Here is a 12,303-nt window from a genome sequence, read left to right as displayed (position 1 = left end):
CCTTCCCACCACCATCTTTTACCTACACACGCTGACAGCTGTATATTTAGCAGGTGGAGAGGTGAAATAATAGTAAAGCCTATTATATAAACGACATAAAATCAAAGTGCAAAATGTAATATCTTGATGTCAGGTCAAGTGAAGAAACAAGCCTCACTGAAGCTGATTAAAGGAAGTTGAGGAAGCTCTGCTCAAACTGCACGGGTAAGTAATCACTCTAATTACCACGCATACTGAGTGTTTTCCTGGCTTCTTAGAAAGTTTTCTGGAGAATTGTGATTTTTTTTTTCACTATTTATTTCTAATAATGAATTGACCAGTGGGTTTTAAGCACATTAACATTCTGCATGCCTTGTCTGTCATTTCTGATTACATATACTGAAGTAATTTGGTATTAGTAAATGGTTATTCAGGGGAACATTCATCTTCCTGCTCTTTCAGCTCACACGTGTCTATTTTTTTTCCACAAACAGACAGCCCTAGTCACTGCTGCGGGCTGAATGCTTGGCTGAAGCTGAAAAGGATCCTCTCTGAAGCAGAGTCTGTGACAAGCCAGCATGGTGCGTCTGACTGTCGATCTGATTGCTAAATCTAGGAACCACTTCAAAAAGAAAAGGGGCCTCTCCCTCTCAGAGTATCTCAAGACCCTCACCCACCTCCGCTTTTCCAACAAAAATATTGAAAGTATTGTAAGTGGTAAACATCTACACTGCTGCGTTAATTTTATTTTCTCTCTTACATCTTTTTAAATGCCTATTTTTTTTCCTTTTATTTTAGGGAGATCTTTCCATGTGCAGAAACCTCACTGTTCTTTACCTGTATGATAATCAGATCACACACATTTCCAACCTCGACTTCGCCTTCAACCTCACCCATCTGTATATGCAGAACAACGACATCACTCATGTAGATAATCTCTGCAATCTGCAGAAACTTTCCAAACTGTGAGTAGAAAATACTGTAACTGATTGATGCTCTTTGCCGCGATAATCATTTAAAGTCTAAGGTATTTGTGAACATGTGTGTGATATTCCTGTTCTGTAGGTATCTGGGTGGAAACAGAATTGCAGTGGTGGAAGGCTTAGAGCAGCTCCATGAGCTCAAGGAGCTTCATCTGGAGAGTCAGAAGCTGGCACCAGGGGAAAAGTTGCTCTTTGACCCCAGGACTCTGCTCTCACTTGCTGTATGACCTATTTTTCCACTGTTCACTATAAAAATAGTATCGTAAAAAATTAGGTCCTATGATCCTTTAATAATTTGAGCTTGCCTCATTTAATTCAGCGTGTTTTTCCCAGTAATCCAAAGGTCAGAGCAAAGCTATTCTTTTCATAAACCAGGATGTGTGTGGTGCATCAATTGCTGGGTTATCACATGCAGTTTAGAGGATCTCAGATTTCTTAGACGCGAGTGATCCATGTAAAAGCAGTATTGTGCAGAGTTTGATGATGTCAAAGAGACCTCTGTTGCTCTCTCTCTGCTCTGACAAATCAGTTAGGTCTGTTTACTTCATTTACTGCCCAGGCTATGGATAAACACACCAAAAGTCTCAGCTTCTTGTTTGTTTGGATAAATTAAAGAAATTGCTGTGCAAATTTAAAGACCTCCAGCTTTTTATAAATGTGCCATTATAGAACTTCAAACCAAGATGAATATTTAGAAACAGCACCATATAGGGTCTGATCTGGATGTGCTCCAAGTACTTCAGACATATAAAGAGCACAGATCTAGATGGATTACAAGCAAAGGAAAAGATAAAAACACTGTGAAGTGCAAATTTATTTTGGATGTGCATAATAGCTCTGTAATGTGTTTCCTCTAAGAAGCCATTTATCATAAAGTAATGCTTGGATAAATATGGTTTTGCAGAGAGTACCTTTTCTTTAAATGTGTACGAGCTAATGCATTTCCTTAATAACTGCATGTTCAGTTGTTTTCCTTTTTCTGTGAAGTTTTCTTACATATTTGAATAATTGTAAGCTTCAATATTTAGAGGATTTGACCACAAAAGCATTTTTTATTCGATCTACAATGTAAATATTCTGTTCTTGTATTGACTGTAACACAAACTTTACTCTCTTTATTAATACCAATTCTTTGTACAGGATTCTCTTTGTGTCCTGAATATCAATAAGAACAACATTGATGATATCAGAGACCTGGCAGTGCTGAAGGAACTCCGGCATTTTTCTGCTGCTGACAATAAATTGTACAATATGGAGGTAAATATATCTTATTTTTATAAGACCTAAGTACAAGTGTCTGTAAAACCAGTTTCCATTTAAGACTTCTCGTCTCCAGTGTGGTAGAAGTAGAGTCAGTCAAAGTAAATACCGGCACATCACAGCGACGACGCATGACACGGCATATTAGAATCAACATACCATCTATTAGTTGACCAGGTCAGCATTAACATTGTTCTGTAGCTTTCTGCAGTGATGTGTGAAATGATATGGAGAACAGGGTTGTAAAGAACCAAATCCTGCAAATCCCGCCAGAGGTTCCAGTCTCCCTGACTCGCACAGGGTCCGAATTATTCAACAAATCAGCCAGCCATTCCCCCGAGACTTTTCTTGCTGACAGCTTTAAACAAGCACGAGTTTCTCTCTTTCCTTGCACGGCTGTTTTTTTCCTCTCTGCCTTAGAATCCTCTATTTGATATCCTAAACCACCAGTATATCACTTTCTGGGAGATTCATCTGAGGCTGAGATCTGATTTATGCTCACTGACTCTTTGAAAAATGACCTGCTTATTTTTTTAGGCCGACTCTTTGATGGCAGTAATTTTTCTATTTGAATTGATATGTATACTGAAAAGGTTGATGGCTTTATTTAAAAGGTCTGGCATTTACCACCAGGATCACACATTTTAAAGCACTCTGTAATTGACTGCTCTGCCACAGTTACCTTCTTAAAGCAAATGATTTTCTTTTGAGAACGTTGATGCAGGTAATTGTTGTACACGTGTCATTTTTAGCAGATATCTCCTATAATTTATACAACCCGTCTGCCACTATTGATTGTGCAAAGACAGCACTCTAAAGGATCAATTCCTCCTTCTGCACCATTTGGTCAAAATCCAGAGGAAACATTATAGATTTTTAAAATAGATTATGACAGGCAGTCAGCTGGGGTGACAAATGGGTAGCATCTTCGGAGGCTGTTAGCAGTGTGCAGGGCAGAGAGGACAGGGGAATCGAAGCGCTGGTCAAATACAGGTTCATAACTGGCCCATCATTAGTCCAGGCGAGAGAGAGCCAGCCAGGCTCAGTGAGTATCCAGCCTTTGCTGTTCTCCACGCCCCCGCGTGGGGGGCAATTTGGCGCTGGGCTCCTCTTCAGTGAGGGGCTTCTGAGTGACGGCCCTGACACGATCATTTATCAAAGCCTGGGAGCGCGTGGTGCTCAGGGGTCCCCTCTGAACTGATTGCAGCTCGGGCTGGAAAAGTGGAAGCGCTTTGGCCAAGACAGGAAGGCAATGAACAATCAGAGCGTGTCCAGAGAGTATTCATATTTCCAGGCTTGGATTAATGTGCCTTTAGATAAACATACAACTGCAGGCTACTCGCTGGAGGAACCAGCCTCACACTGCCCCAGGAGAAAACTTGTAGTTACATGACACCGGCGACACTGTTTATTAAAACAGACTGATGTGTTGTTTATGCACGTTCTACTGGCCCTTGTACTTAACGTGACCATTCACTTATACCATGTGTTAAAAAGAAATTCTGAAGTTCGTCTCTGATCAGTAATGGCATTGTAAATGTCTGTATTAGTTTGTTGAAAAAAGTTAAGCATTATTTCCTGGTTAGTTACTGAGCATAACTTTAGAGACACACTGTTTTTTCCAGTTTAAATATTAGTGGTTAAAACACAACAGATAATAGGAGATGTTTGTCTTTGTGTGTGTTTTCAGGAGCTAGAAGATGTGTTCAGCCTGTGGCCTCAGCTCCTTCTAATGGATTTAAGTGGAAATCCTGTGTGTAAAAAGCCAAAGTACAGAGACCGCCTGATAACGGAGTGCAAAAGCCTTGGTAAAATATTATTCTTTTTCTTGCTCGGTAGCTTCCTAATTTGAAAATAGACCTCAGTGCTTTAAATTGCCTGTATTGATATTTAAGATCCCATTTAATGATAGAAGGAAAAAATACTCAATGTTCACTTTTAGATTTTGCTTTTAAGTTCAAGTTTAAATTCTTAATTTTTGTAGAAGCTCTCGATGGAAGGGAAATTAATGAGTTAACCAGACAGTTCCTTATTAACTGGAAAGCAACCAAAGAGGCCAAGAAGAGAAAAAACAACAAGCACGTGCTGTCTGAATCATCAGTCTCCTATCCTTTAACAAGTAAGTCACTAAGTTCTGAACCTTTTTAAATTAACTAGAAAATCCTTGCACGCATTGTAATTCATCAGCCCTGTTTGGTCTCATCTTTGCCTTAGTCACATGAACATGTATTAGAAATATAATGTATAATTTGTATAAACACAATACAGAGAAATAGCATTAGAAGATCCTTGTTGTTTTTTTTGGTGAACACATTTATCATTATTTTTCTTGCTGCCCGAATTTGTACACATTAGATTTTCTTGTGTGTATCTGGCTGTGTGTATATTCCAGATGACTTTAACATGGGTCAGGGTCCACATCCTGGTCACATCTACAGTCACGCCAACATGCAGAGCTGGAAGCCACAGCAGTCTCTCAGGTCCAGTATCATAATTCAAGAAAATCTACAACTGGCTCCGTTTTATTAGCTACTGGATTACTGAACTGTAGACATTTAACGTATGTGGTGGGAAATCTTTACAACTACACATCCAGATGTTGTGCGGAATTGATGCACGACGTGATTGAATGTGTAAATGATCAGTGATGGCAGCTGCTAATGGGCTTGAACTCACCGCACATCCTGCTCCAGCTTATAGTTCTCCTCAAAATTAGTTAATCAACAAAAACATGAAGTTGATAGTTGATGCCAGCTATTTTTTTTTTTTAATTTCATTTCCTGCTTTTTATCTATTTGATCTATTTGGTGTGTAACTTGTTGTGGTGATGTCTCTAAGGTTAGTTTTATTCAGGTGGTTTATTCATTTATACGAATAGTGCTGTATAGTTTTATTATATTATTACTCATTTTTGACAAAGATTTCTCTGTTGTGATCTAATAATACTTTTTGTTTACACCTTTTTTCTTCTTCTTCTGATCTTACAGGGCACAGAAATTAGAGATTCCTGTGGCTGTGTCATCAGGCACCTACAGTCACATGGAGGCTTAGGACAAACCTACCAGTCGACTAACACCTCCACTTTACGCACACATCAGCCAGAGCCCAGGACAGGCCATGCATCTGCCTTTTTTTTTAAAACACCTTCGTCATCATCGCTGTGGATCTTTTATCCTTTTAACGGGACACAGTCACTGTCACCCACACTGTGATGCCTAGAACTGCACAGTCACCAGACCTGGTGGATTACAATGCTTTAAAAAATTTACACATTTTTTTTCTAAGTGTGTTTCCTTTTTAGCTTTCTGTTACAACTAAATCTTTGCTCCTCTAAATGAATTAATAAGGTGGCAATGAAAACAAAATAAACTAAACAGTTAAAACAACATCATTTCGTTTCTTACCCTCGTTTTCACAGCTGGTTTATTTCCGAGTAGAATTTCTGGGGTTGAATGATATAAATAATCTGTTCAACTCAAACTGTTTCTTGCTGATGGTCCTGCATTTTCTATGATGTGTGTGATTTTTCTTCTAAATGCTGTTACTGCAAATAAGTGACCATCTAGATGCAGAGTGGCACAATCTAAATGATCACTCTGCTCTATTATTACAAGCCTCTGCAATATCCAAAGCCAACATCATTTGCCTCCATTCAAACAACTGTGATTAATGATTCAGGGCTGTTTTGTAGCAAATTCAGTAACAATACGGATGTATTCATTGTCATCCTTGTTACTAAGCGTTTGAATGAGTTTTTGGGGGCCACGTGGGCGTGTCAGCCCTGAAAGATGCGGGGTAATTAGGGCAACAAGCTTACTTAACCTCCTTTTACTTGGCCTTATAATTAGTGGCCTGAAGCAATACTGTTACTCCATCCTTACAAAAACAATGTTTATTAAGAACAGTCCGAGGATATACATATTATGAATAATTCCTTTCATTAATTTGCCGACATCTCCGTTTGGAGCCCTGAAAATCAGAGTGATTAATTTATGAGCCTCGCAAGAATTTCCTCAATGCCTGCCTGTTGATTGCAGAGCTGGAGTTTATTTATTAGCTGTTCCAATGAGCTTGCAATTCAAGACACCCTGGCAATTCGTCAAATGTTTTGCATATCATCTTACACTTGTCAGTTTGTCTTCATGCTCTGTTGCAAACAGCGTTCTGATAGACTAGCCTTTATTTCTGCCCATGGAGAGGACATTTTCTGGGGTCATTTTGAGTAAAGAAATTCTTTCCGTTGCCACTTTTTGATAGGCTTATAAAGAAAATACAGTGTCAGGTTCGCAGCCAATTAGAGTGGGACATGGCCTACCACATATCGGAGTTAACGCAAAGGAGAGTCCTGCCTCTGGCGTTGAAAACGAGCCTCTGCTGCCCTCAGACAGAAATAAGTTGGGAAAGGGAAAGAGCAGCCTTCTCCGCTGTGAGGGGAGTGTTATGGGGCGAGTGATTAATTACGTCGGAGTGAAATACTTGTCCACCGCTTTGTGTATCCAATAAATTAGGGGCTCCTGAGACTTTTACGCACACAGGTGAAGTGTTTGATGCGCGCACGGGGAGCGCAGCGCACCATTTCTGCAGACGCGCTACTTTATAAGGATAAGCTGGACGTGAGCTGGGACTGTTCTACATTGACGAGCAAATTCTCTGTCCTAACCAAGCCCTTCTCTTTGGGTCGCCTTCATGTCGTTTTTCAAGACAGCGCCTATGAGAAATTCCAGAGGTAAAGTCCATATCAGACCACCAACCAGACACTGCTCTTGTGCTGGCAAAACGCCTGGCAGGGATTTCATCTGGCATCCCACGGAGCACACATTTGGGTGTCAGTGCAGCTATGGACAGCTGTCTGGGAGTCGTTTTTTTTTAGGTTTTGTTTGTAAATGAATAAGCTGTAGACTTGGAGTGTGTTTTCTGTTTAATGTGCAGCATCACACAGTTTGGCACATTTTTAATAACGATGTGCTGAGCAGAGAACTTAAGTTATGGATGTAAAATCACAAAAGGCAGTAACTTTAATATTATAGATTGTGATATAAATTAAGAGTTGAGATAAATGTGGAACAATAAATAGTTGTGTCAGTTGAGTTCAAACACAATGTGCAATATGGTGGCTGAACAGGCTGAACTACTGAAGTAAGTTTTTTAAATCTGATCTACATCTTCAGGTCTGTAAGTGCACCCCGATGGTTGGAAGACAGACGCTCCGGATGGACGGCGGTAATTGCTCCGGGGCGGTTGTGGATGACAGCCCAGCATCCAGTCCGAGCTCCAGCCCCAGTCCTGACGGTCGTCGTCGGGAGCTCCACCGGGCCAGGGTGCTGCAGACCGGCGGGCTCGGCGGCAGAGGTCGGCCGGCAGCAGCGAACGCAGCGCGGGAGAGGAGCCGGGTGCAGACGCTGAGAAACGCGTTCCTGGAACTCCAAAGGACTTTGCCGTCAGTGCCGCCTGACACCAAGCTGTCCAAACTCGACGTGTTGATACTGGCCACCACCTATATTGCCCATTTGACTCGAACACTACAAGAGGAAGGTACGGAGGAGGGAGAGAGCACAAAACAAACAGAGGCGTTACACTCACTGAAAGGTGAAGGCTACCTGCACCCAGTGAAGGTCAGTGCTAACAACAATAATAATTATAATTAGTGTTATTATTATTATGCTTGGATATGCCTGTCTTTTTGTTGTCAATTAAGTACTAATTAATTAATTATACAATTAAAAAAACAAGTGTGAAATTTCTGTGCGTAAAAGAAAAAATCTTTTAAACCACTGATCAGTTGTTCTTAGTTTATAGTTGATGTAAAAAAAATAAAAATAAAAATCAAAGCATGCAGCATCGTCATTGGAGGCCTATTTTTGAGCTTCATTTATTGACAAATTACATCTTTATTTTTTTCCCCCACAGAAATGGCCAATGCGATCCAGACTGTACGTCGGAGCAACCGGACAGTTCCTGAACACTTCAGGTCCTTCAGAGTCAGAGAACCAAGGCCCATCGTCGTCCACCTCCCAGTAACAGGCTTAAATCATTTGTAGGAAACGATTTCATATTTGCATGAGTTCATGCTTTACTTCTGGAGCAGCCTTATGATTGTAGAGCAATTCATCAATCTGACTTTTCTTCCACTAAAGCCCTATGCCAATAGGAACACATTGTAAATTAATATATTACGTGAATTTTATTGTACAAATTTTGAGAGAGCACACAATTATGTTTCTCTGTTGTTATTTTGGCTTATCCCGGTTGCATTGTGCAGATCCACACATGTCCCAGGTATGATATTTGCAGAAATTCCACGGGGTAGCCTGACGAGCCCGTCATGCTTGAGTGTGCACTTTCAGTTGAGACATTTGCACTAAATGCATGTGTGAATAACTTAACATCTGTCATGTGAAGTGGTCTGTCAGAGAGTCAACAATGGAGACTCTCCATCTCATGTTCCTTCTTATTTTTACATGCATGGTTGTAAATGTGTTTGTGAATAAATTACTTGACAATGAAAGAGGACAAGTCTCCCACGAGTTGAACCATGACAGAACATTTACAAATGTGTCCTTTTTCCAAACGCCAATTTGGAAAGATAAATAAATAAAATTAAAAAAAAAAAGGATAATAATTGAAACTCCACGTACAAGTTATTATTATTTTTTGTTATTACTATTATTAACTTATTATTGACGGTATTGTTTGGGGGGGACATTTAAAGCTGTTTTGTAATCACCGGGAATTTATACTTCCGTGACAGTAACATTTAGTTCTAGGAGGTCGATTGTTGCTTAAGAATTTGGTGTTAACAGGTCGCAACAAAAACTGTATTTGCCCCTGGCTGCTTAGGGACATTAATTTAGTTGACTGTGAAAGTCTAATGGGATAGACGGTGAAAAAGAGAGAGAAGAAAAATAAAATGTGTCAGTAAACAATAACCTATATTTATTTAAATGAAATATTAGAAAATAATTAATAAAATTAATTACCCATAAAAACACTGGAATTTATCATTTTAGTGGAAACATGTGTTGTATGATGATGCCTATATGTCTTTCGACATTTATTTGTCCTTCATTTATTTAATGTTGTTAGATTCATTCATGTGATTACACAATGTAACGTCTTAAATTATTGATAAAACCATCCGCAAATCCCAACCTTTTTTTTTAAAGACAACAAATGACAGTAGATGTAGATTCCAGCCAGCTTAAATAAATGTTTTAAGCAGTAAGCTAAAATAAATAAATAATCTTAAAATTTCCACCATTTTTTTGTCTCATTAAAAAATGTTCTTTGGAATAAAACACACACAAAAATGTATTTTTCTACTCTAAATATAAGCATCAAATAGACTGAGTTGGTTGCTGCTCTCATTGTAATCGATGCTTCGCTGTGCGCGCTTCGTGTGCTGCACTGCGCAGCTCTGCGGCGCAGAAACAGGAAGACGGAAGAGAGACTCTCCCTCTTTGCCCGGAGATGGTCGTGGAGAGCAGTCGTGTCCAGCAGCGCTTCCCAACTTTGACTTCTTCACGATTCGCTGCGCAGGTAATCTTTTGTGAATACGTTTTGTACATTTTCAGAGCTTAAAATGTTGCAGCATATTTCCAAATTGATTTGGAATTAACTCTTGAACAAGGTTATTCGTAATTAGCATGAAGCTAGTTAGCATGTCGGCCACGTGGGTGGACGGAGCGCAGTGCAGGCTACAGTTGTGTCCGATTGCAGGGTTGTTCATCATGGTCCAGTAGTAAGTGTGCATTATTTGTACATGTATATTAAAACTAGTAAAGATAGTATGTTATGTTGAGGACTGCATATCGACATTTGTCCAATTAAGTCATGACGCCTAGCCTTGTAAGTACACGTGGATTAGAATGGAAAATCCTGCAGATTTTTCTATGAACAAACTATAATTGTTTAATTATTACATATAATCACGAGTCATATTTCATATTTTGCGTATGCACCCCATATGTAACTTCAGAAAACTACTATATCTGCTGAAAACTAGTTTCGATGTCTCAGTAATGACATGTTTCATCCCCGAAGTAAAGCAATAAATCATCCTTTAAGACAGTTCAAAGGAGGAAAAACGCCCTCAGTGTCATTCAGCTTCTTGCAGCACTGTCCATAGCCAGTTTTGTCCAGGGGTCAGCAGAAGAGCTGCTGGTCAGGGAATTGCCCTCTCCCATAATTTCACTGGGGAAAGTCATCATGGCCCCCACTGAGGACGTGGGGTCATGGCAGAGGTCGTGACCTGCTGTTGAACCCTTCTTCAGACCTGCGATGTTAGCCATACTCCCAAGCTGTGTTACACTGTACCCTCTGACCTTCTGGTGATCAGTCATCGGTGCTCACTATATTGGCTTATCCTTCAGTAGGTTTTATTCATCCCCGCTGAAAATCAATATCGCATCACTCCTGGGAGTAATTAGTTATAAGGTTTGAAAAAGTTACAGTGACAGACGTGCAGTGATCTGGTGAGGTAGGGAAGGAAGGTTAATGATAGGCAATGTGTTAACTTTAAAATATGTGGCTTTTGTCTTTTGTAGCAGTGGTGAAGAAGATGTCCAAGTCAAACTATGGCTGGTACACCTGATAAGGTAATACAGTAAAAAGTTTTATATCACTATGTGTAATACAATTTAAAGAAGTTCAGAAAAGGCCAAATGCTGATTACTCAATGATCCTCCTTTTTCCAGATGCCGTGCCACCACTGCAAACTGCAGATGACCAAATGTCTTCACTGTGTGGACCTTCAAGGTGAGTACCGCAGTATTTCTCACTTTTTGTTTTTTAACTTCAATAGTCTGGTTCTGCTGCTGGAATAGTGATGAGTTCGCTTTTTTGCCGTTTACCCATCAGACAATAAGATGGTGAAACTGTGACTAACTGAATGGCCAGCGTAACATGAAGAAATAATTAAATTACAACAGAATATGTGATGCAAATGTGCTTTTTTCCTCTTGAAGTTCATCTCAGTTCTTTGTTTTTTTTCCCCTCCTCAGCTGCTTAAACTTGTGGTGACCAGAGAGCCACCAGACATGTAAACCTTTGTCTGCTGCTCTGATGAGGTGAGTGACGTTACCACAGTATTTCTTTTTGAGGCTGTTGTCCGGTTGCCCACCAAACACAGCAGGTGGTGAGACTGAGTGACCCGAGTAGCAGACAAAAATAATAGTTTTGTTAAGTTTGGTTGTGTAAACCACAAAAGGATTTTTGTAACATTTCTGTGGTAGGTATTGGACAACTATTCCAAAGTAGTTAAAAAATGCTATGCCCGACCTTAGTTTTTAAACTCATTCTTACAGTGTGGATAATTTTCTAAACTTTGAGCAGTGGCATCTCTTGCAGCTGGAATAATGATGAGTTCACCTTTTCGCCGTTTACCCATCAGACTATAGAGTGGTGAAACTGTGACTAACTGAATTACCGGCTGCAACTGTTCAACCTAGTCTGCTCTACTGCCTCAGTGATTTTATTTACTCTAACACAGGTTTCAAATGTAGAAGGAAAGTTGTCAAACTGCTATTGTTACAGATGGTGTAAAATACACTTTCCTTGTTCTACAGGTAGGCCGCCGCGGCAGCAGTTGCAGAGCTACATCAATGTTGACTTCATGTCTTCCCCAGTAAGTAAAGCCAGTGGTCCACTAATGTATTCAGTGTTTTGCTTTCCACTTGGCCCGTCCTCGTTTTAAGCTGTAATGATGAGTTCACTTTTCGCCGTTTACCCATCAGACCAAAATGGGCTGCTGAGAATGTGACTAACTGAACTAAAATCCTCTGTTTTTAAAATCCATATGAATGACTTCTTTTCACTGGAACTGATTATATATTGTGTGTTTATGTATTATCAAGGTTATGAAGTCAGTTGAATGATCCAGCGGTACTCGGGGAGGCCCGTTTTGAAAGGTAAATACCCAAACCTAACCCCTGTCAGCTTGTCCTACATTTTCTGTTGCATCAATATTGAGGTCAGGTTTTACCAGTTTACATGTCGTAATAATTTCAGTGCTCACGTTCTCTGACTGCATTACCTTTTTGTAATAAAAAAAATGTCTGCCTTAAGCCTTTTGTTTGAATGTGTT

General features: G+C 39.9%; 2 protein-coding genes across 2 annotated transcripts; both read left to right on the top strand.

The window, feature by feature from the left end:
• The first annotated feature begins 557 nt into the window (after nucleotides 1–557).
• Nucleotides 558–5,350, top strand: ppp1r42 (protein phosphatase 1, regulatory subunit 42). Its single transcript, XM_008306578.1, has 8 exons — nucleotides 558–689; nucleotides 778–944; nucleotides 1,045–1,183; nucleotides 2,103–2,219; nucleotides 3,913–4,030; nucleotides 4,207–4,341; nucleotides 4,615–4,702; nucleotides 5,210–5,350. The coding sequence occupies exons 1-8, from the start codon at nucleotides 558–560 to the stop codon at nucleotides 5,271–5,273; spliced, it is 960 nt and encodes a 319-aa protein (XP_008304800.1). The 3' UTR covers nucleotides 5,274–5,350.
• Nucleotides 5,351–6,814: 1,464 nt separating this feature from the next.
• On the top strand, nucleotides 6,815–8,240 carry tcf24 (transcription factor 24). Its single transcript, XM_008306579.1, has 3 exons — nucleotides 6,815–6,948; nucleotides 7,391–7,834; nucleotides 8,130–8,240. Exons 2-3 carry the CDS (start codon nucleotides 7,409–7,411, stop codon nucleotides 8,238–8,240), a joined length of 537 nt encoding a protein of 178 aa, XP_008304801.1. The 5' UTR covers nucleotides 6,815–6,948; nucleotides 7,391–7,408.
• The last annotated feature ends 4,063 nt before the right edge of the window (nucleotides 8,241–12,303 follow it).

Source organism: Stegastes partitus, unplaced genomic scaffold (genome assembly GCF_000690725.1).
Source record: "Stegastes partitus isolate 25-593 unplaced genomic scaffold, Stegastes_partitus-1.0.2 Scaffold3712, whole genome shotgun sequence".
In the NCBI taxonomy this organism is placed as follows: domain Eukaryota; kingdom Metazoa; phylum Chordata; class Actinopteri; family Pomacentridae; genus Stegastes; species Stegastes partitus.
Note: the sequence above shows the minus strand (reverse complement) of the source record. Positions and strands in the feature narration are given on the sequence as shown.

What these genes read in the sequence shown, in the direction of transcription:
- ppp1r42 (XM_008306578.1), top strand. Translation starts at nt 558, where the DNA reads ATGGTGCGTCTGACTGTCGATCTGATTGCTAAATCTAGGAACCACTTC. An exon ending in GGACTCTGCTCTCACTTGCT is followed by an intron (nt 1,184 to 2,102) that starts GTATGACCTATT and finishes TTCTTTGTACAG; the next exon opens with GATTCTCTTTGTGTCCTGAA. An exon ending in AACGGAGTGCAAAAGCCTTG is followed by an intron (nt 4,031 to 4,206) that starts GTAAAATATTAT and finishes TAATTTTTGTAG; the next exon opens with AAGCTCTCGATGGAAGGGAA.
- tcf24 (XM_008306579.1), top strand. Translation starts at nt 7,409, where the DNA reads ATGGTTGGAAGACAGACGCTCCGGATGGACGGCGGTAATTGCTCCGGG. An exon ending in GCTACCTGCACCCAGTGAAG is followed by an intron (nt 7,835 to 8,129) that starts GTCAGTGCTAAC and finishes TTTCCCCCACAG; the next exon opens with AAATGGCCAATGCGATCCAG.